The sequence below is a fragment of the Daphnia pulicaria genome, chromosome 6 (assembly GCF_021234035.1).
Source record: "Daphnia pulicaria isolate SC F1-1A chromosome 6, SC_F0-13Bv2, whole genome shotgun sequence".
NCBI lineage: Eukaryota > Metazoa > Arthropoda > Branchiopoda > Diplostraca > Daphniidae > Daphnia > Daphnia pulicaria.
Window position 1 is genome coordinate 2,338,259 of NC_060918.1, and position 25,364 is coordinate 2,363,622.

A 25,364-nucleotide genomic window follows, 5' to 3' on the forward strand; every position below is an offset into this window, starting at 1 on the left:
ATGACTGATTGTTAACAGGTTGGTATTATTCACTATAGCTCCGAATGACGCACTTGTCTATATATACGTAGTACACATCGGTCATTTCTCGTTGCTTTTCCTTCACATCCAGCAAAGATAAGTTCGATATAAGGCACTACGCAATACCCCCCGATAGACTTGGGTTTTCATTTGATTAGCTTGATGACATGTTACATGTTCTCTGTTGTTATGTACTATCATTACAAGTCGTACTGCAGCAGTTTGGCCGATTTGCCGATCGGAAAGGTTATCGATTTACTTGTTCAAGTTAGATACCGCATCTCTCTTATACTCGGTCGATCGTCAACCACTTACGATAATTGGTCAAGTGCTCTTTCTTGCTGCGCAAATAATGGACAAATTTGGTGAACACAGGAAGTATATAACAGCTCGGTAATTATAATGGGAATTATCTTTTTTATATTTTTTCCTTAATTTTTAAAAAGTTTGGTGAAAATATCGATTTGGCGGGCTGCTTCGGGGAATGGCATTTTAAAAATATAATCAATGTAATTAGATTTTTTTTTTTAGTAGGGGCTGCCTGCAGCTGGGCGAGACACCTAGCGATAAAGAACCTTAAAGACCATCTTTTCGTCGTCGTCTCTCTCTAAAGAATAAAGAAGAAGAAGAAAAGATAAAAGATATTTCGCATCTGAATTTTTGTCCGCCATAATATCTTTGGCCCAATAAAAGCTTCGCCGATAATGGGATTTTCCGCATCGCCAGATTCATTCGACGGGACATTTGATTTCTTTTTTCAAGAATGCAAAAACGTGTGCTGGAACAGACGGGATCCAAATTGTATTTTTTTAGTCGTCATCATTTGCAAGTTAATTTAGTTTCGCACGATCGTCATCATTTCTCTGAAACTAAATCTTCTCGTCTGAAATTCGGAACATGGATTCTGCGATTAATTCAAATTTCCCCGCCATTTCATGTCCTTTGTATTAAGGCGAATAAACTATACGAATTGATTACATTCGACGTATAGTACCGAATGACGCTATATACTGATGTTGGCACGCGTCTCGTGACGGAGTGCACGCAATGATGGAGGGCAGTGATATAATCTACACAGGTTTTTGAATTATTTGCAGTAAGACGGTCGTATTATAATTTATAAATCAGCCGCCGTGTTGTGCTGCGCATGTTGGATCTTTTGTCAAAGGGCGTCGAGAGAGTGTGCGGAAGTGTAAACAATCACGTAGCGGTTGACGTGCGTGTGATTCTCACGCGCTTCTCTTCTTATACAAGACGATATAGGTCAAATGCTACATCATCTTTCTCTCTCTCTCTTGAGTGCAACTCTACCACAAATACATTTAGCGAGACTTTATAGTCTTTCAAGCGCATAGAGAGAGCAAACAAGCCGTACATTTCCTACACATGTAACACAAATAAATCCAGACGATGGATTTTCCATCCAACATTTAATTTAATTCATTTCCAAAAAGGTGTTTAATAATATTAGCCAGGATGTAAGATTATATATAAATTGCTTATTCTGTCCTACCAACGGAAATCCGGCCGATGAGGTTTCGCTGATGCTGTCGCTATGGCGATGGCTCTCAATTTAATTATTTGCTTTGATTCGCCCGCGCAACAACAAACAAAACAAGCCAAATAAACCAACATCTAGACGGTGTAATATACAGCTATAGGCTAGGCTAGCTGGTTTTGACGGTAAATATGGACAAGACAGATATACAGCGCTGGCCTGGCCATGTTGAGTTATACATATGACTAAAGCAGGTTATTCCGCGTTGCGCCGCTGCGCAAATGCCGCACAACCGACGCGAAGATGTGTGTAGAGTTTGGGCGGGCGGGCATCGCCCATCTATAGGCGCAAGAGTGGCAGACGTGAGGTGAGTTCCCTGGCCACTCAGTCGCCCCGTAACTCTTACCCGGAGTGCAAGCGTCGCTCCGATTGATTCGGCCTATATATACCTATAATATACCATTATTGTTACATCATCGAAAATAATATTCCAATCCAGTGCATTGATGGGTTCATCTTTTTGAGTTCTTCTTCTATAGCAACTTGAATCAATTCAAGGTAAGCTAGTCGTCAACCGAATCATTTTTGAAGAGTTATTTCCTAATTTTTTTTTAAATTTGGGTTTAAAATCTTTTAAAAAACAAACGAAAAACAAACAAAGGAACTTTATATAGTTTTCTTCCTGCGATTCTATTTTGAAATGGAGCAGGGGTCGAATGGGCAGCCATCAAAGTTTAATAGTTTCGTGAATGGCCAAGTGGGCGTGATATAAGAGCAAGAGAAAAAACGGTGGCTGCTGGCAGAGTGGCACTATCTATCTATAAGGCTGGGAGAAAATGTGCAGAAAGAAGGAAAATGCGACCATGAATTTATATAGGATATATATATATATTTAGACTGTTTGATGTTCCACATTGAATATAGACGTTTGCAGCTTTTCTTCTCCGACAAAGAACGCGGAGGAGCCCTCACCACCATACACTAGACACAATCTAAACAGTTGGCTAATATATCTCCAACGAAGAAATCCAAGTTTCTTTTTATATTAAGTCTTTCGTATGCAAAATACATTGATTGCCAAGGCCATTGCCCGCCCATCTGGCCTACTGTATATCTATCTATCTCAAGTTTTACATATTGAATTTTTTGCGCGGCAGACAAAGTTGGAGCCCGTCTTTTCGAATGGAAATTTACTTCTCCGGAAATTCAAAGTTATACATAGTCGCCCAAAAGAAATAGCTATAGAGAGCTAGGCTGGAGTGTGTGGTTTTCCTCCCATTCTTTGACTGGGCGGTTAGATATATATTCTTGTTTCCAATTCAATATATATATAAATCACGATGAGTATCTTTTCTTATTTTATTTGATTTTTTGGCGGGGATTTGATTGAAAATTGACTATATAGCAATTTCCGCTGGAAATATATACGCTGCTGGTCCCGCGACTGTTGATTTAGTCGGACAAAAGAAAAAGAGGGACGATTATACCACAGGGCCAGCGCAGCAGTATATATATAGCCGGCCGTCCCAATAAATCCTATTATCAAGTCAATCTATAATAACATTTGGAACTCGAATCGAAATTGGCCGCCAGCCAAAAGTCAATAAAAACATTTTCTTTCGCCAATCAATGTAGAGCTGCTAGACCCCCTATATAAATAAAGCAATCTAATTTTACATTATATATATAATGCCATCCATATAGCACAAAGATTGAAAATAGAAACTATAAGAACCTTTCAAAGTGATGAAATTCCACTTTTTTTCTTTTAATATTTTCCTTCTTTCTTTCATTATGATTTTTTGATATTATCCGGAAGAGTTTTAAAAGGGGTGCGGCAATTGCCAGGAGAGAGGGACTTCCTGGTGACGGCGACGATGATGAGTGCCGTCGGTGGTGATGAACGATTGACCGAATATTATGAGCCGATTTTCCTGTTGTTGCTTGGCAACAACAATTCGCGCAACGACAGTCTCAGCAACAGCGGCAGCGGCGGTGGAGGCAATAACAACAACACGACGGAAGAAGATTACGACTACGACATCGACTCGTCGTTCGACAATTACGACTGGGCCGAATTGATTCCCGCCGTCGTCGTCTACTCATTCGTCCTCCTCTTTGGCATCTCGGGAAACGGTATATAGATCATCTATTTTTCATGTCCACACACACATCAACTTTAAATCGATTCCTCTCTATTCCATCAAGTATAACGACAGACACAATCAAACTTTGGCCTTTTAAATCTTTCAAAATGGGCGGGCTTTCGTTTTCCCCTCTATTCCATCTATCGATAATTATATATGATTATATATACTTGGTTTTTTTAAATAACTATAGTATACGTTGCCATCACTTATATTATCCATCCCGGGAAAGCTATTCCCGGTAGTATTATATAGCCAGCAACCAGGGCGTATATTATACGTAATACTCTAACCGCGGCTAATTTTCCGACTTGCTATAAGCGCGCAAGTATATAAAATGTAGAGTTGATAAATCTATTTCGCCTAGGTGAAATTAACCATTTATATAGCGGCCATCAGCAACCGCGCTCTATAATGAATATAATATGCACGCAACTTCGCTCTTCATTTGTTGATGTTATATTATTACGCGCCCGACTAAAAACCAACCCGGCAATGTGTTGCGCTTCAAGAGCACATCAAATGTAATAATAAAACGATGACCCAGAAAATCTTTGTCGTAACGAACGGACCCACATTTCCACTTTGTAATATTATAAAGCTCGTGTATACATAATAATATAATATATCGGGCACAGCATCAAAGACGGGCTGAGATGATGTCTATCATCAAACGGATGTAGCTATATATTGACCCAGCTCGTTGGAGCAGTCTATATAAATCATTGGGCCCTACTACATTGTCATATTAATTATCTATGCAGGGCTGATCATATTTACCATCGCCCGATATCGAAGACTCAAAACCATCACCAACATCTTCTTGGCCAGCCTAGCCTCGGCCGACCTGCTACTCGTCATTATCTGCGTTCCTGTTAATGTAAGTCACCCCAATCGATACCTATCTATGTAGAATATTCTCATAATAATGATTTCGTATATATACGAGTCTATCAAACTGGGATAAAGCTACTTCAATATTTATAGACCCATATTGTTTTGAGGTGCGGGTATATAACACGACTCGAATAAACAAATTTCATCTGATGGCAGAATAAATATAAAGCCATTATACACTGTTTGAATTAGGCAATCCTTGGGTTTTCTTTTGATGTGACTGGAAATAGAATATATATAAAAGACCTTCACCCACAATCGTCGACCTATTTCCTTCTCCCTACTTTTTTTTTCTTCCATTTCATTATAAAAATAAAATGAAAAAAAAGGTTTTTTTTTATCCGATTTTTTTTTAATGTCCGATGTCGGATGAGAAGGCAGAAGAAGAAGTATCTCTTCCTCGTTCTCCATGCAATTCACTTTCATTTCCTTTGTCCAAAGTTGTTTACAAGAAATCAATCCGAGCAGCAGCAGCTGAAATAGTGAAATGAACTAGTCAACTGATGCTAGACTTTTCACAGAAAATCGAAAACCAACCCATTGAACAAAAGGACTGTGATGCTGCCGCACTCTTATTATGTGTAGCATAATAGATCAAGCCTATCTAGTATAATAAAAACATAATACGTGCTCGTTTCTAAACACAGACGAGAGATCCTTGACGGTCCATAAAATGTGGTTACAATCGGACCAGGATTTCCAGCTATTTATCATAATACGTATGGGGGACATTGCCATTATTATAGCCTACATGCTTGAAAGTCTTTTCACATATATATATGTGCAGTGCTATGTGCTGCGCACATAAAATGTGCGCAGCAGAGCTTATCTTAACCGTCTATAGAAAAAGAGATATACACATCTTTATTGATTTTGGAAAACAACAAAACAAAAATGTAGTTATTAGCTAATATATATGTAGGCGTGGAAATAGAATTTTCATTACTTTCTTTTTTTCCCGCTAAGGAATTTGAATCTAGAGAGAGAGCTAGAGAGAGAATCCTGGAGTAGAGCCTAAGACGCCGTCTATATGTAACGATTTTTTAAATATTTGATCTCATTCCTTTCGATTTGTGTTGGCGGCACAGCTGTGGAGCATCAGACTAAAAATATACGCTAAAAGCTTAAAGTGCCGAGCACTCTTCCTATCATAATTTTATTAGGTTCGGCGCTGCATAATAACGTCTATCTACCTCAACTCAAACATTACCACCAGAGCATATTTATTTATGTAAATTTAGAATTTTAGATCAGAAATTCACGCAAGAAAAAACCACTCGGCAGCACAGCAGATAGAAAGAACTTTAAAGACTTATACAAATTGCACAAAGGAATAACGTCAGAGCTTAAAACTATAGGAGTACTACTAATATATTCTAACCATTACATCACAACGAACAGCATCTGGTTTAATAAATGGGCATCGAATCTTCACCAACGTCTACATAGTCCAGTTCTTAATAGAGATTAAAAAAATTCATTGATTTCTGGATAATTAATAATTCGGCCGGAATAATAAGGTCCGAGATTTGTGTCTATAGCTGATTACAAATATTATTACGTAATGCCATTATATAGGCCTAATCGGCTAATGAAATTGCGCAGGTAGCCAAACTCTTTTCTTTCGCTTGGACGTTCGGCGTTTTCCTCTGCAAGTTCGTTCACTACATGCAAAACGTGTCGGCCATCTGCTCCGTCCTGACTCTCACAGCCATGAGCATCGAACGGTAAAAAAAAAAGGCGCCAATTTCAAATTTTACTTGACTGGATTTAGTTATATAGAACGAATATAATATAATATTTCATCGCGAATATCGCTTTCATTCCGCCCTGTTCAACAGGATTATAGTCTATATGATCACATTTTCTAAAAGTATATCAATAGATTACCCTTTTATATAGTAGGCCTATACACAGCCTTTCTTCTTTCCTTATAGTTTCTATATACTCAATTTATTCGCTTGCTGGCCTCTATATATTGCATTTCTTCTTTCTTTCGTTCGGGGGTATCAATAAGTGTAGGTATTATGCCATCGTTCACCCCATGCGTGCCCAGTACCTGTGTACCCTGAGCCAGGCACGGAAAGTCATCACGGCTACGTGGATCACCAGTTTCACCCTGGCCACGCCAACGCTCTGGATTCAAGTAATATATAATACAAAACATCAACAACAGCTCCATCTATATATTACATAACCTAGCTATAGTATATACTGTATATATCTAAATATTGGGTTTTGACACAGCGCACGAACATGTTCGTGATGATGCGGTTAATATCATACCGCATCACAAGTTCATCATGTAATAATTCAATTAAATAGACCGCGAAATTTAAACCAAATTTTTTGGTTCACTAAATAGATTTACATGTTATAGCTATCAATTCAAATATATAGGCTAGCCAACATGCGAATAATAATATGAATAATGATGTGCGGTGCAGAACAGCTCATTTCTGGTTGCCAGCTCGTTAGCCGCGGCCTTAAACAATTATTAGATATAGTGAATGGCGTACATAAAACGGAATTAATGTTGCCGGGTCCTACATCTCTAATTTATAGCATGTATACTGCTGGCGGGAGCAGCTAAATAATATATTTACTCACCGTCCAATTCATAGAAAAGCTATAGCAGCACGTGCTGGGTCCACGAGAGCTGGGATATAGTAAAGAATGATGCTGCTGTCGGCCTTATATCTGTCTAAATGTATCTGTAGAATTTAATGATGGTCAGCTGCCAAAGGCCTAGTGATATAATATACGTCTAGTGTCACATGTTTGGATGGATGGAGACCACTAGACGATGTTGGATATTGGATATCCGACCAGTAGTCTAGTCTTACACGTCAGCAGATGAGGCCTCAGCGCGAGATGGATGTTGAATTATGCGCTGGATATCCTTACGGGTTCTTTTCCGTCCCTCCTGTATCAAATGAGAGCCCATCGATTGGTCGGGGCTCTTTTTATTATACAATGTCAGCGTCTCGCCATGGTTGCTTAACCCGACTGAGCAGCAGTAGAAGCAGCAGCTTCTCAAAACTCTGCGCAATTATCATCGACTCGAAACGGATCTCCATTGCAAATCGACTCGACGCCGTAAATAGTCGCATCTCACGTTCAATTTCTATCATCGAGACTGACAGATAAGAATTAAAAAGGATAGATAGTATATACTATTTCATCTTTTCATTTGTATAATTCAATCGCCAATGTGTTATATAACCGCTAGTAATGAATAGAGTGTCTAATAATTCCACTTGGCACTTGGCAATTTCTTGACGGTAAATTAGTCGAATTAAGTATAGAATAAATAAATAACAACTATTTTCAAATGAATTTTCAAGTAAGAATTTTGTATAATATCTACTGAAAGGACTTTGGTCATTTTTCAATTTCGCAATATAATAATTAAGGTATATGACGCCCCCGAGGAATCTGAATATTACATATAAATAGACTTCCGGTTGGCATTATCCTATATATTTTAAATGTAGGTCCATTTGCCGGTGGGAGTGCGTAAGCCGGCTTTCTGGTGCGTCCGTGACTGGGACAGTCCAATCAGCTGGCAGATCTACGAGCTTTACATGTTCGTCCTCGTTCTGGTCCTGCCCTTGTCCATCATGGCCGGCACTTACGGAGCCATCGGCCGCGAAGTCTGGCGCGTCACTTACCTCCGTTCGTCCATGACCAAGTGTGTAAATACCTTATATATTTATATTATATCTATTCGCCATTTAGTAGCTATACTATGTGCACTGCATAGTTAATCGAGGTCCGGCGAGACGCATTATAGCGCCAGCAGCAAACGCGTTTAGCCATTATATAACACCATTATATTTAACTTTTGATTATATGAATAAATGTTCCTTTCGTTTCTCCCGTGGTGTATATATCTATACGTTTATCAATCTATTATTGCCATTAAGTGACCCGAATACCGAAGTAGTTCCAGCGGCGATGCTGACGGGAAATGTGGCCACCGCCACGGCCATCAGCACGACAACGACGGCCATCAGCAGCGGCGAAGTTCCGGCCGATCTGCCCGACGTCGTTGGCCCAGAAGCCTGTCAAATGTTAAACGAGTGAGTGGCAAATGTCTATAATATTTAATATCGTGAATTATGTTTTATTTACGCTTTTGATGGTTGCTGGCCAGCAGCACTTATAAAAATTGAGCCACAGCAGATGTTGTATTACGCTCCTGTTGTCCCGCGTGCTGTTATCATCGCTGAACATCAAACTGCCAGTCGATATATTTCAGGGTTTGACTTGATCACCCAGGGTGTCTGTACGTTGTCATCCCGTTGGAGCCTGTTGATCTACGTGTGTCACAGTCTATATTGCGTATTATATATTAGGTATCAACGAACGACTTGGCAACCAGTCGATAAACCAGCCACTTTCGCTACCAGTAACATCAACTATACATGTATATATAGACATAACTTCAGCAACAGCCGATGTGTATTATAAGCCGCTTTGCGCAGTTTCCCAGTTATATTTAAAGGTGAACCCATCCATTTGTGTCACTGCCTGTTAGACGACATACCATCAGCATCAACGCCCTCGCAACAGCATACATATATCAACTGTGATGCTGAATTTCCCTTGTTCAGCATATACCTACAGCTCGACGACACGTATATTATAATATAGGCAACATGCAAGAGAGTGGCGGTGGTGTGAATAGAAAATGGAGAAGGTGTGTTCGTGTTCACATGGCGAGAAATCCAGTCGCCATGGGGATAGATATAGATATAGGATAGCTAGGACTTTTTCGACACTGGGTGCTGTTGTACGTACGTAAATAGACTCGCAATAATATCTTGCAAGATGTGAAACAAGGAGGGATTTCGGCGAGCACTTGACACTCAAAATAGTTATTTGCGAATTATGTGTAGCCTATACTGCTAAAATGTAATAGCATACCAAATAATGCGTCTTATAATTTCTAGATCTTTCACAGCAGGCGAAAGTCCCAAAGCAAAAGAAACTGTGTGACATTTGTTTGAATTGCATTTGGTTTCGAGCTTTTAGTTTTTATAATACGATGACTTTTTTACGACCAAGTGAATTGTGAGAATGTTTGACAAAAGACGCGCTATACTTTACTCATTTACGACGTCGTTGTTAAATCATTTCTTTTCGAGACATTTGCTCGTCGTCAGTTGCTATGCGAATTTTTATTTGCGCTCCTTTATATAAAAAGGCGACGACACGAATAGCGAAAATGGCACTTGCCAACACTTTCATTTCAAAAGAAAAAAAAATGGTGCCATTATTCTTTTACTTTTCGTTTTCAAGAGAATTGCAAAAGTATGTTATTATTATATATCATCGTTTGAATGGCGCGCTTCCGTTTTCTCCCAGCTATCCACAGTATAGCAGCAGCACTCGCGGGACGTTCAAACACGACAAGAATCAACCAACCGAAAACTTCTATTCTTTTTTGAAAGGGTGCTGTGATCACGCAAACTTTTGAGGCTGCAATTGTTATATAGACACAGAAAGATGTCTAGAGTGCGTCATGAACACCGAAGTAGCTAGCTAGCACGTACTCGTATACCCATTAATTGCTCCAGGAAAAAAAAGAAAAGTAAACAACGTCTAAAGCGAAATTCCAAACTTTTTATTTTATTTTTCCATAAATCTAAAAATCCGGCCGGAATCTATAAATAAATAAAAGTCTAAATTTGAACGACGTTATTTAAGGGCCTCGACGTGACGACCTACACATCATTTTCCGTTGAAAATGTGTGTGTGTTTTTAACTCGCTCGAATGAAAAGGGTTTTCATATTTATGTTTACATCCTTTTTGATGCTTTTGATGTTTGTTTTATTATTCAGAGTCGTTAACAAGAGAGAAGCGAGTAGTGCCAGGGGATTGCCAACGACCCGGCGGACGGCGGGAGTCGGCGGGCAGCAGAATAAAGAGGCAGCAACAGCCGTAGCAGCCGTAGCAGCAGCAGGAGCTGGCGGTAAGAACAATTCCGTCAAAATAAGCAACACCATCCTCATCAGGAGAAATAAGCGACGCAGCAGTAGCAATCATGCTAATAGTAGCCGATCCCCTCCGGCCTCGCAACGTGCTCAAGCCGATCACAAGACGGCCCGTCAAGTATGAGTTAACTTTTTTATGATGATTATAATATTTATTTATTCACATTTTCCATGAAGCTGAATCCTTTTTTATTTTTGAAAAATAAATAAAACAAGGTTGTCAAAATGCTGGTGGCCGTCGTCATCTTGTTCGCCGTCTGCTGGTCGCCGTACCTCATTGACAACGTCCTCACCAGTTTCGCTTTCCTGCCCACCACCAGAACCGGACCGATGAAACACATGAAAATGGCATTGTAAATCGCCATTGATCCATTCTAAAATAGTTGTAGAATTACGGGGGAAGTTTTGCGACTGTAAATTTAAAAAATTCAACTTTGGCGGGAATTTCGAATTTTGGTTAAATAAGTCATATTGTTGTTATTCCTTTATTTTAGTTAATAGTTATTTATTTTTGTTATTCCTTTATTATAGTAATTACTTGGGGAAGTTTTGCAGCTCTGTTTAAAAATTCGAGTTTGGCGGGAATTTCAAATTGGTTAAACAAGCGATATTGCTGTTATTCCTTTATTAAGCTGCTTAATCATTCTAGATAACAAAATTTATCGTATATACTTTCTTTCTTTCCTATTGTGTATTTTTACTTATTCATGCATAACCCACGCCGCACCAATTATCGCTAAATGCCAAACAGCCACTTGCTGTCGTACATCAACAGCTGCTGCAACCCACTCGTCTACGGGTTCATGTCTAAGAATTTCCGGCGAGGATTCAAGGCGGCCCTGAGGCTGCGATCCAAAAGCTGCATCCCGTACTTTTGCTACTGCTGCACCAGTTGCTGCTGCTGTCATCGCAATCCGAGGTTAGTGGGGGATTTTATAGTATGTAGATGCACGAACGAATATTCTATCTAAGCTTTTGGCAGACGTACGACTTGTGCCCAACTTTTTGCGCTGGGGGGTGGTGGGGTGGGGGGGGGGGGGTGTTGGTGCAAGGGTGGACGCGTGTATTGTTTTTCCGAATCAGGCGGCCCATTAAAATTAATGACAGGTGTTTTATTTGTGCTGACGATGATGGGCGTGTGCATCAGGAACGTCAGGCAGCGCTCCGTCTACAAGTTTTCACACGTTTCCAACAATTCACGCCTCACCACCCAAATCCGACTGCAAGATCCCGGGTGAGTTTGATTAATACATATCTCATTTAGACTTATAGACGACGATGTTATGTATAATAGAGCTATTGAAATAGGCTTGACATTTCATCCAAGGGCGTTGATTAACAGCCAAAAGCAGCAGCTCTTTTGTTGAAATGAATAAGTAAATCTTATATGCTGTTTTAGATATAGGAATTATTATATAAAGCTATTAATACATTCTGGATTATATTCGTCCTATTAGACTTTAGCCTCCTAATGGATCACACGACTGCCGAGCATTTATCATTAAGATTTTTGGAATGAAGCTATAAAGGCTGATATGCGTGCAATATTAAACAGCATTTCCGACGATGTCTCCAACATCTGTTGATTACAAATAGTCTGGGAGAGAGCCCATCAGGGGTCTCTCGCTAATTAATATTTGATCGCAATATCAGTCGGACCATAATAATACATCATGTCATATATATCATGTCATCATATGATGTTTAGCTCTCCAGTATATTTATATGCTGGAGCACGTGTGCTGTGTTTTCCGTGGAAGCTCTCATATAGCTATATGTGCTGCTGCTGGGCTACTTATTCGATCTGCTTTCAGGAATTCAGATGAAGCAGCAATTCTTTGGAGAAATGGCGCACGCTTCAATTCGGCACCAAGCTATTTCATTATGCAATTCGGCCAATTATAATCCCGTGTTTTGGGATTAGGGGGAAGGGGTCTTTCAGGTTCAAATGATTTTCAGGTGATTGAGATAAATGCGCATAATTCTTTTTTTAAATTAATTTTCAAATGCCGAACATTTCGACTGTAAACTACTGTATTTACTACCTTTTTTCTTGTTTTGTTTGAGTTGATCTAGACTCTAGACAGAACCCACAACTAGCAGCCCCCTCCCCCTCACAAGTGGTTCAAACTTTAAATAATTAAAGCCTGAGAGGGCATTGTGTTGAGCACAAGTCATTGAGTATTCGAATTGTGGACCGAGTGAACTGCTTACTATCTAATGCGCACAAGTTATTATACGTCTATTATACTATGGCCAATATAGACCCTCGGTGTCATCGTCAAACAACGAAAAGATCAAAACTATATTGTCGGTTGAATTTGTCGATTTATGCAATCGTCTCGAATACGTGATGGGAAACGTATATAATAATCTCTATTATACAATAAGACAAGAACGTGCAACGTGGGGGATGTATCATTAAATACATTGTAACTTATTAGGTTGGATGTACATGTATATTACGTAAACCGTTGCCGGGGGGAAACTTGTCGGCAAGAATGATTTGCAGCTATATTATATAACTAGATGAAATAACGCAACAAATTTTTGAGCCGAATTACACGTCTTTTGCGAACATATATACGTAACTTTTATTATTTTTCCCTTTTTTTCTTTTTTAAATAATAATAATCCGCTACTGTAGACTCCAGACGGAAAGAAGAAACATCCGAATATAATTGACATGTTTGTGAATCCAATTATTATCGAAAGATCCGCGATTCGCCATCATTTTCCCCTTATTGGTCTGGGCTGTCTGGCGTTAGGTCGATCAACTTCATTTACAACCCGAGGGTCGACCCTTGTTATAACTCTGAGTTTGGCGCAATCAATTTCTTTTTGGCTTTTTTTTTCTTTTCTTATTTTTAGATTTATTTACTGCGACTCTATTCGAGATAGTACGAGTGTGACGAACAAGGAGAGAGAACTGGGCCAGCTAGAAAATATCAAGCTGCTATATTCCTATATGTATAGCTTGATAGTTGTGCTGTATAGCTCTATATCTATATACAGCAGTCAATGATTGACATGGGGATCCAATTAGCCTCTGGCGTTGTATATTATTGATCAGCAGACATCTCACAAACGAGTTGACGCGTTGGCGTATTTGTAATTTAGTTCGCTCCTCGTACATACTCCCCGTACATGTGTGTACAGAGCTCATTTGAACTATAATAAGGAATATAATTTAACAATTCACGGGAGTCATTTCCCTTTGACGTCTCTTTTGGCTGTTTGCCCGCTATCATTTATCAAACTTTATAGGCCTATACATGCGTGTCGTATATATCATCAGGTACCGAAACTTGGTTCGAATTTCAGCCACCCCGTTGGATCCAAATTAAAAGTGTAAGGAGAAAACTTTGGCGCAGCAGAGCAGCTATATACCAGTGTATATTAGGAAAAGATATCGTTGTGTGCCAAAGGAGAGCGACACACCTCCCACCCACTGCTCCTTTTGATGATTTTCTATGCCTATACATTCACTATACAGTGCTGTGTGCTTTGATCCGCGCTCCTTTGACGTTGGTTGATTTAACCGTTTTCTTTTTAATTTCCTTCATTTTCTTTTATCCCGTAAACTAGCGACATCTATGAAGCGGTAGAATCACTCAACTCTACTATATAAATAGACTCACGAAATCGACCATTTCTTCTTCGGAATGATTACGCAGTATCGATTGTATAAATTCGTAGAATTATTCATTGAAAGAAACACGCAGAGGAGAATCTAGAATGTCACGGGTTTGAATATTTTTTCGACCAGAAAACCCTGAGAGGTTCTATAATAAAAAAACACACATAGGTGGCGATGGAATAGATTTACAATTTTTATTGAGTGCTTGGCTTTTCTCGTTCTGTTTTTTTTCTATTTTTTACGACGGTGAAAGGGAAATGTATAAGAAACGGACTCGATCGCTATCACCACCACAATGTATTTCTCTCTCGCCAATCAAAATAGATTAAACAGAGAGAAAATGTATTATAGGTTGGATATATAGCCGCAATATGGCACAGTCACAGGTGGGGGGTATATGCTGGATGCACAAGTGTCGGCACGAATCTGTTGTGTATACATGTATACACACACGGTCGAATGGAAACTGTCTGGACACTATCAAAAAAGGCTCTCACAAGCTCAGACAGACTCTTATAAATGATGTCATAATATTCAAATTGTTTTTTGGAGTTATTTGCTGCTGCTGCTGTGTGAAAACGCCACGCCAGGTTATTTCTCTCTCAATCTCTCGGCAATCGGCTTGACATGTATACGTCGTTAATTGATACACAGACGGCCTTGTGTCAAGCGCAGCACCATTTTGAGTTGCGTCAAACTAAAAAAATAACAAGAACGGGGCCACGAGCCAATAATAATCATCTGCAGTCGACATCAAATATCTATATGAAAGATGTAATATTAATTCGCCAGTAGTACCAGATTTATTATTTCTGACGTATAAGAAGAGGCGGTAGACTACATCCCCACTAGCAGATTATATCAAAAGAAAATGTGTCTTTCTCTCTCTCTCACACACTTTGCTCCGACGATGTTATTGCGGTCGGAAAGTCGTGAAAAGATGTTTGCTGCTGCCGGTTAGAAAATATATAAGGGCTAGAAATAAGAAATCTCTCTGCTGCTGCTCTAACCTCCACCGGGTCAAGGCTTTTCTTCATCTGCTGTTTGGCATCATCGGATAGTATATACATCCAACAAAGTATACCGTGGATATATAAACGCGCTTTATATGTTATAAGAAGCCGAGAGAAACGGTTGACATCACGAATTGTAGTTACTACTAACAATGGCCAGCATTTGTTAGTATATCAAAAGAAAAGAAATCAAAAGTTCCCAACACATTTCCAAAGGCAAAATGAACGACGAATGGAGAATTTCGGTGAGATTTGTCGACACGTCCATTTTTGATATCGCCATATGCAAATCTCACACCGGTCGACACGTCAGGAATGTTTCGATCAATATAGCTAAAAAGGTGATTTTTACAACCATTTTTCGTTTACATTGGCAATTCCAGGGAGAACAACAACAACCAGCCAATTTAATGACGAGAGAAAGAAAAAAGGAAAAATGTAGAAAACAGGCACCTCACGACAATAGTCACGAAACGCGTTTAAGAAAGAGAAGAAGAAGAAAAAAACGTGAACAAAAGAGGGGAATAGCCTCTCAGCTCCGTGTAAACGATTTGAAAGGAATGTCGGGAATCTCCGCCAGGGGGGCGCGTCCGATTAATAATAATAACCGTTTCGGATATAAATATATATATAGAAGAGATTAAGCGCGTATATATATATATCCGCATAGCATGTAGGTTATATAATAGCTAAGAAGAAGAAGAATAAGAGCCCTGCTGACGTGCGGATTATTGATCAGTCCTCCAAATAATTAAAAAGAGATTGCGCGCCGTACATAGTATAATATATATTTCTTTTCTTTTTTATTCCTGCGGATTTCTTGTAATTCCCAGCACTTTTTCTTTCTTGTGTCTGTCGTTTCCTCTTTATATGGAAACTTGCGAAACCGCTAGACACAATAACAGACGGCAGCAACAGCAGCGCACGCATACCGAACATACAAATTCTATATCGGCGATGCCAAAATTGGAAAGAACAAAAACCTGTCCATTATAGTTTTCTCTACATACAAAAACTCATTTCAAACTCGGACAAATCCTGTAGACACTCTCGTCTATTGACCAGATTGTATCGCGGTTGTTGGGTTTATATTGACGGCTCTCAAATATAATATTTATAGCGTGACACATTTTTTTACGACGACGTCTGCTACAGCCTCGACGTGTTGTGATTCTGTGCTCCCGAATTTTTGGATTTTGTGCTTTTTCTGGTTTGTTTTCATCAGTAGTCTTGGATTTATCTCGTTTGCGAGAGAATCTGGACTCTGCAGAGTATCTTTTTTCTATAGTTCTCAATTTCTTTATTTACCCTTTTCCCGTTTTTTCCTTCGATCTACTGTCTGTGTATAAAAGCCCCCCCCCCCCCTTCCAGCTGATCTGTCAGTGGCCTGACGGATAAGTTTGTCTTTTCAGTGTTTCTCTTCATTTCTTTTCTTCTATCTTTGTATCACACCCTTCTGCTGCCTTCTTATTTTTTCTACTTCGTCTTAATTCTTCTTCTTATATCAGTTGGCTTAATTTGTGTTTTTTTGTTTCGCTCCCAATTAGTAGACTCTCTTGTGATCGTGATCGTGATCGTTCTTCAGCTATAAAGGAATTCATTCATCAATCGTAAGTTGCGAAGTTCTAGTTTCAAATTTTTTTAAACAGGAAGTGTGTGGTGAAATTCCACCCCGTCCGGTCTGGTTCTAAGCATAACTGGAAAAGGCTTGGTCCCCTAGTTTATTGCTCTAAAGAGCTAAGATCTCCGGTGATCTTGCTCCTCCTCCCTGAGCGAGTGGCAAGGCCAGCTTCTCAATCCGTTCTCGTGTCGTGGGCTTCCGAGTGGAGCGCCGGAAACCTTCTGGTGGAGACCTTGGGGGGATTGAGTACTGGTCACTCTGCTCACGCTTGGTTTGAGGGGTGAGGGAACTGGGGATTGTTGTAATCTCTTAGACGCCGTACTCGTCTTGCCTGTCCCTCCCAGTGTCGAAGAGGATCATCCATCTCTTTCTTTCTCTTCTTTCTCGTTTTTTTTTGTTTCCCTTTTTTTACAAGGGCCCTGATCTTAATTGCTAGCCACTAACTTTCTCCACTTCCCTAAGATTGATGGGAGATGACGATGATGATCCAGGCGGAGATACCTCCGTCTGGGGCCATACTTCCCTTGCTCTCAGTATCAACACCCCGTCTCAAAGTCAAACTATCTCTTGCAAATCTTGCGCTCTTCCGTTTGCCCCGATTGATTCGAGATACAAATATTGCGTGGATTGTAAAGCCGCAATGTTGTTAAGACCGAAAGCGGCCGGGACAAAGAGGGATAGCTCTGCAGCTCAGTTTTCCCTCCAAGAGACAAATTTGTCCAAACAGCAGAAAGACGATAAGGATGATAATTTTCCTTTCCTATTTGATAAAGCGTTCGGAATGGATGTAGATTCATTCCTTGATCTCGACCCAGCAGAGCAGACGCTCAAATTGAAATCCTTGTTTGCCAAATTGGAAGAAGAAGCAGTCAGTGTCAAATCAGAAAAGTCTCTAATGACAAAAAAAATCGAGAAGCTGGAGAAAGCAATCGAAAATAGAGCCACCCTCCAAAGCGAACTTAACCTAGCAAAAAAAGATCTTTTAACTGCCAAACTATCTCTAGCTGACAAAGACATCCGGCTTTTTGAGCTGCAATCATCTGTCAAATCAGCTAGGACTCCGTCTTTGATCACACCCCATCCAGCTTCAAACCCTCCAACTAGCAATCCCTCGGCTCCGAAAAATACCCGCCTGTATGCGGAGGTATCTAAAAAACCAGTTTTGATCGCTCATGTAGGAGGTAGCAACCGTCTGCCGATGAGTGAGATTTCAAACGACAAAATCGACAAGTTATTTGATCTTGATGGTGACGGTCCTGTTGTCCAAAACATAAAGAAAATCGATGGACGAGTAATTTTGTCTTTTTTAGACGTGGCCTCGCGCGACAAAGCCGAAGATCTTTTCAATAATAACTCAGCCCAAAACGTGTTTCGTTCTGTTTCGGTACCTCAAAAACTGTTTCCTGCTCTGGTAAGGTTTCGAGAGCTACAGGGAATTTCCCATCTAAAAGGCGCTGAAAATAAGGCTACTCGAGTTGCGCAAGAGAATGCTCTTAAATGTAGGCTTGTTGATCAAAATCCTGGCCTAAGGGGCCACTTACAGTCAGTGCGAGTTCTCCACCAACGCCCAAACAGCAACTCTTTCCTTGTCCGAATTGCTTTCTCCTCCAAGCCCTTCTGTGAGCATCTGATAAAAAATGGCAGAATCCTCCTGGATGGCATTACTCATGCGGTTGTCGAGTCTGACCCAAGAAAAGAGGTTCGGCACTGCTCAAAGTGCCAAAAGTATGGACATATCCATCATTTTTGTAATTCCCCTATCTTAGTCTGTGGGAAATGCTCGCAGAACCATGCGACTCATTCCTGTACATCATTCCCTAAAGACTTCAAATGTGCTAACTGTCAGCAAAACCACCAAGTTGGCTCTATCGCTTGTCCTGCTCTGTCCAAAGCCGTAGCTCAATACCTCGCCTACATTTCCACCGAGTGAATATGCCAGTCGCCCATCACAACACCAGTAAAGCGTCTGCCCCACTCAAGTGCCTTCAGATCAACCTCAGGCACTCTCGTTGCGCTGCGCTTAATCTTTCGCAATTGATACTGGATCTTGATATTGATGTGATTTTAATTCAAGAGCCGTATGCAGCTATGTCCCCCCAGTCTTCTTCGTTTGAGCCTAAATTCGTTCCCCCTGGCTACTCTTCTTTCCACAGTCTCTCTTCCGAGCATGCTTTCGGCTCCGTGATTATTGCTAGGAGCTCTCTAAACGCCTCACTCTGCAATTATTGCCCATCAAACAATTGTTGTGGCGTCAAGCTGTCAAACGATGTCTTCCTCTTTTCTATTTATTGCAGACCGTCTCTGGTATCCATCCCTTTACACCTTGAGTCAACTTTTAACTCTATTCCACCGGCCGTAAAAAAACACGCCATCTTCGGCATTGACTGCAACGCCAAAAGTCCGGCCTGGAATAGTTTGAGAGCAGACAAAAACGGCACCGATCTTGAGTTCTGCTTCTTGAATAACGCTCTCTCCATCTCAAACGTAAACCTCAACCTACTTTCTCACAAGCCATCCAACACGTCCTTTGTCGACGTCACACTGTCTGGGGACTCCGTTTCTCTCGGTGGCTGGCAGTACCCAGCCTATCCGTCGCTCTCCGACCACCCCTTTATCTCTTTTTCTGTGATCAATGGTCGAGGTACTATTCCGCCTGCTCACCCGTCTGTCCGTCTACCGTCCCCCCTCCTCTGCGATCTGCCTCTCTTTCTTACCAATCTTGAGGCCGCACTTGACATAATTGACTGCCCACAGACTATTCAAGCTTTCAGCTCCCCTACGGATATCGACACTTTCATTGTCTCCTTAACGGAGGCAATCAAGTCGGCGGCGTTAAAAAGCAAACTCCCCTTTCATCCCTCCAGAGCTCCCTCTAAGATGCCTTGGTGGTCCGTTAATCTTTGGTCCCTTCGTAAGAAACTGAAAGACTCCTACAAGCTCAGTCGCGAAAACCCCTCTCAATCTAATAGGGACTCTTACACTCGTCTCAAAGCGGAATACCAACGGTCGCTGAGATCTGCCAAAAAAGAGAGTTGGAAATCCTTTTGCACCAGAAATCTAAACGGAGATATCTTTGGCGAACTGAAGAAGTTAACCATCTCCGCTCCGTCAAATGCACACCCCACCGAACTAATTATCGATGGAGTTTCTCTCACCGACCAAAAGGACATCCTTGCTGCCTTTAGTTCGCATTTCTTCCCGTCCAATCCTCCTGATGATGCAATTCACAAAGCCGCATTGAACTCCTCTCTTTCATTCTGCGTTGCACCTCTCTCCCCTGAAGAAAACCTTGTCACATTATCCGATGTGAAGCAGGCTTTCGACAGCGTACGTCTCTCTAAGTCCGCAGGTTCTGACTGCATTTCATCCGTCTGGCTTAGCCACTGCTTCGACACTATTAAATACCATCTGGTGGCCCTTTTTTCCTCCTGCCTTAGGCTTAGCCATTTTCCAACGTGCTGGAAAACGGCTTCTATCGTCATCCTAAAAAAGAGCAACAAACCAAACTACCTTCATCCAAACTGCTTCCGCCCCATCAGTATTCTAAATAGTCTCTCCAAGATCCTCGAAAAAGTCATTCTCGCTAAATTAAAGTGTTTGGCCGCTGCGCAAAACTGGTTCAGCCCATGTCAACATGGCTTTAGGGCAGGCCTGTCTACTGAATCAGCATCTCTCTCTCTCGTCAAACTAATTGAAGATAACAAAAAAAAAAAACTGATCACTTGTTGCGCATTCTTAGACATAAAATCAGCCTTTGACGCAGCCTGGCACCCGGCAATTCTAAACAGCCTAATAAAAAAAGGCTGCCCCCGTTTTTTAGTAAAGATTTTGGGCGACTTCCTCAGCTCTCGCTCTAGTACTCTGACAAATGCTTCGTCCTCCTTCACTGCTAATACTGAGCTTGGCTGTCCACAAGGCAGCGTGCTATCGCCTTTTCTATGGAACATTCTTATAGAGGAGCTGTTAAGTCTTAGTTTCCCATTTCCCTTCTTTATTTTAGCGTACGCCGACGATATTGTTCTCTGTGCTATGGACAAAAACTTTGAAACTGCTCTGGCCAACCTTCAATCAATGTGTGATTCTGCTGTTGCATGGGGTCGTTCGGTCAAGCTAACTTTCAACGGCCTAAAATCAGTTTTCAGGGTCTTCTCCTCAAAAAAAAACTTGCCGTCTTTGCACTTGAAAGTAGACAACGTATGCGTGTCTCGCTCACACTCGTGCCTATACCTTGGTCTTACCATTGACGACAAGCTCAGTTGGAACATCCATATAGCAAACAAATGCTCTGCGGTAAAAAAACTCTTATTCCTTATTCTAAAATGTTGTCGGCTGTCTTGGGGACTCTCGCGCAATGCAATCTCTCTTCTTTACAAAACAACGGTGATCCCAACAATACTTTACAACTGTTCTGTTTGGGCTTCGGCCATCCGCAGGAAACGTGTTGTTGCAGCCCTGAAATCCGCCCAACGCCCCTTTGCGTTATCAATTGGCCGACTGTTCAAGTCCACGTCCACTGATGCGGCTCTCATCCTCGCCAACATCTTCCCTCTGCACCTCAAAATAATTGAAACGGTTCTAAAGAGATCCTTCTCTGCCCTTGCTGCTCTTCTTCCTCCCTCGTCATTACAAATTGCCGGCGAAACTTCGGCCAAAATTCTGAAGTCTGAAACCCCAGCAGGCATACCTGTTGGTCTGCACAGGAAAAGATTGTTGCGCTCAGAAATGCTTTCCTTTTGGAACTCAGCCTGGCAAAACGCTAGTACGGGTGCCCAGACCCGCTTGTTTTTTCCCTCAGTGGAATCAGCCTTGATTTTGTCTTCTTCGGAATTACCGTTCTTTCTCTGCAGCTTTCTCTCGGGCCACTGCGGCCTAAACAATTTTCTCTTTAAAATCAAAAAGTCTCCGTCACCGCTCTGTCCCTGCCTGTCAGGGGAAGTGGAAGATGTGGCTCATATTTTGTTTGTCTGTACCAGCCACGCCGTACACAGAGTCAGCCTTATTAATTCTGCGGCTGAGTTAAAGCTGTCGTGGCCAGTTCCATTAGACGCTTTCTCCCAATCCAAAACTCTTTGGTCAGCGCTTGTTAAATACCTATGTTCTATCAAAAGACTTTAACCACCACCACCTTTTCCCAGTTCTTTATATTTTATTTCTTCTCTTAGTTGCGTTTTGGTACTCTGAACATTTTTGCATGGGTCCCTCGTGCCCTAATTTCTGGCGCTTTTAACCCTGCTTTCATCCTCAGGCTCTAGCGGGCGCCTTAACCGGACCGTGGCCGTAAGAGTCGTCCGTTGCTTCGCGGTGCTGGTGACATCCAAATCAGCATCTCGTCGCTCCGGACTATCTGGGGGGTCGGCAGCGGCGTCTTTTTATTCTTTTTAGTCTTCTTATTCTTTTTACTCGTGCATTTTGGCCGCTCTTTTGGTTCCCATGAGTCTCTCGTGCCCTAATTTCTGGCGCTTTTAACCCTGCTTTCATCCTCAGGCTCTAGCGGGCGCCTTAACCGGGCCGTGGCCGTAAGAGTCGTCCGTTGCTTCGCGGTGCTGGTGACATCCAAATCAGCATCTCGTCGCACCGGACTATCTGGGGGGTCGGCAGCGGCGTCTTTTTATTCTTTTTAGTCTTCTTATTCTTTTTACTCAGTTTTTCATTCGTGCCGCTCCGCTTCACTTTCCAGAATCCCAATTCTACTTTCGATCTTCTGCCTAATCTTTCTTCTCGGTTCCCTCTCTCTTCTCCCATCCTCCTCTCTTATCCTTATTTTATCTCTTCTTCATAATAATGTGACTCTTGTATTTTACCATGCCTATGACAATAAATTGGTAACATTCGCCTTCGGCGAATACACACCTCATTTAAAAAAAAAAAAAAAAATAGCGTGACACGTATAGTATCTACAGCTGTGAATAAGAAGGTTAATTATTTTGTGTAAGCTGACCGGTTCAATATTGAATTATAACAATCAAACAGCAGTTACAATGTGTTTTTGCATTTTCTATTTTCTGTTGATTTTCTTGGAAATGTGTCGACGTGATGGTGAACGAACGAACGGGAGAATTTGTTTCCGTCAACAGCGCGACTTTGATTCATAATGTAGAACTATTATATAGACGGGCAACAGAAAGTCGTCGCGTTTGCGTCTAGTCATCGGGAGAAATTTTTTCAAATGGCCGTCGTCATCCTTACGGTGTGCTGTGTCGCGTGCCTGAAATAAATCACGCTGCAAAATGCTCGCCATTCAAACTCTCTAAGAGCAGCAGGTAAATTCGTCTTTGTCTTTAGAAAATTAACGACAATAGGCGAAAATGACCATTGGCAAAATCAAGTATCGAGCTGTGGCACATATACATCATCTTATTCCAACAATAACGAACCCTATATGAGCAAACTATTCACGCACAACTAACTATATGCCATTATTGTTGTACCACACTCACATAGAGGCGTGTGCTGGACCACCGGAATACAATCACCCGTGACTCGGTGACTTTTTCCAGCATATCACGTGTATATTTCCTAAACGGGGCGGGTGAAAGAAACTCAAAAAGATATGATCAGTGAATATTCGTGAAAAAAGGGATAAGCTTTTTTATATACGTGGGGGTAGAAGAAAAATAATATTCGAATTTTTTAAAATCCTTATCCTTATATCCAACAAAGAATATATCCGTGTCAAGGCTGTGTCTGCTACTAGAGGAAGAGACGAGTGCGTATATATACAATGAGCCAGGCATTTGACTCTCTCGCAGCATATACAGATATTATAATATCTTATATATGGAAGGCCGTGTGTGTATGTCAAGTCGATTTTCGTGTATAATCTATTACTTCTTTTGGAGAAGTTTATTATTTTGGGTTTGCGAGAGCTCCAAGTGCGCACGTCCTTGTCTATACATATTCTACCGCCTCGGGTATTTTTTAAAAAATCACCGACATTGTTATTTTCTTTTTCCCCTGCGGTAACCGCAAACATTTGAATAAAAAAGCAGAGAATTGCACAGCCCCAGTTCTCAGTTCATTTTCTGGTTACAACTCCAGCCATCAGCACAGCCACAGTTCTTCTTCTTCTTCTTTTCCAATGGTGGATGTCTCTAGTAATAGAACATAACAATAGAATAAGAAAAAGGTATGACTAAAAAGGAGGAGTATCATCACATCAGGCCCCCTCTGCTGCTCCCTTGTTGTCATTTGTTTTGTGAATAATTTGTGAACAACTCACACGATCGTGACTTATTATGGCTCGACCTTTGAGAAATTCTGGAATTCCAGCAACCATTCACGCTGGAATTTCTGCGGCAAATGTTCCTATTACCAACGGAATTAATAATATTGTGTGTTTCGTTATGTCATAGATTTCATCGCGTTGGATTTAAAAAAATTTAATGTTTAAAATGTTTCTGTTTTTTTCAATTGAAAACGGCGCGGGTGATCAATTAAACGGCCGATGATTGCGCGTAATTACAGGCCATAAATGTTTAACCGGTACATTAATTTCCCGCAGTTTGCAATGGGGGTCTTTGTGTGTGTGTATCTAATAACGGGCTGGCCATATTTGGTCATCTCTGCGCACAGATTTTGCGCTTTTACAATAAAAAAGAAAAGAATCATATTCTTAGAAATCGTGCATTTAAACAGGCGTATCTATCTATTTTGCATATTACGTATAGCATAAAATTCTGGAAAATGATGAATGTGCAAATGTCAATGATCTTGTCTTATTTCTCCCAATTTTGGCAGGTACGTCCGGAGTAGCACGGTGGGTCATTCATCAATAGAGGCCACCTCGGCTATCTGAGCCTTCAGATGTCGTCATCATTAGCTCATATATACTGCTATATGTCCGGCGAACTTATCCATCCATTGTCGCCCATCAGGAGCCTCGTTCTTCTAAAAAATTGCTTCTTTCGTTTCCGTTTGACGCAAACGTCGGCTGCTATATAACTGCCCTACTTTATTAAAATATTTCGACAGATTTGGGTTGTTTTCCAACTGAAAACTCGTTTCGAGCGACAGCTGTTGAATCCATTTTTATGCATATATTTTTTTCCCCTTTTCTCCTTTCTTGTCCGTTACGTCGAATCAAATTTCTCTTTTTTACGAAAATAATTTTTTTGAATTGATAAAAAAAAAAGAAGGTGAAATGGATCGTCAAAAAATATATTTAAAAATGGCAAAATCAAGAAAAGTTTTATTTAAAAAAAAAAAAAGAAAAAACCTTTCTATAGCTCAAGCGTCTCTTTCCGCTGCTGGTCGATTGCCAAGCTCAAATGACATGTAGGACGATATATGACGTGTGGGAATTTGATAATATTTGGTATGTACTATAAAACGGGCGAACGATAAGGTAGCACAACAGCAATTGCGCTCGAGTCTAATTCAAAAAACACGTTTACATTACGTAATTTGCTGTATTATTTACACGTCTATTCTTTTATTGACGAATCGATATTATTTCGCCGGCGTCTATTTGTTGCATGTTTCAGTTTTCGCTATTAAAATGAATGTCATTTTTTAAAAAATGAAA

The 25,364-nt window shown here is 40.8% G+C and overlaps 1 protein-coding gene across 2 annotated transcripts; it reads left to right on the top strand.

The window, feature by feature from the left end:
* The first annotated feature begins 1,901 nt into the window (after nt 1-1,901).
* LOC124343639 (cholecystokinin receptor type A-like) lies at nt 1,902-24,940 on the top strand. 2 transcript variants are annotated; one of them, XM_046797046.1, is made up of 12 exons: nt 1,902-2,077; nt 3,341-3,655; nt 4,431-4,546; nt 6,169-6,290; nt 6,586-6,709; nt 8,061-8,257; nt 8,493-8,648; nt 10,414-10,684; nt 10,783-10,919; nt 11,318-11,485; nt 11,674-11,800; nt 24,578-24,940. In XM_046797046.1, the coding sequence occupies exons 2-12, from the start codon at nt 3,397-3,399 to the stop codon at nt 24,590-24,592; spliced, it is 1,692 nt and encodes a 563-aa protein (XP_046653002.1). In that variant the 5' UTR covers nt 1,902-2,077; nt 3,341-3,396; the 3' UTR covers nt 24,593-24,940. The 2 variants fall into 2 exon arrangements, with proteins under 2 accessions (XP_046653002.1, XP_046653001.1); XM_046797045.1 differs by having other exon boundaries at nt 11,714-11,800.
* The last annotated feature ends 424 nt before the right edge of the window (nt 24,941-25,364 follow it).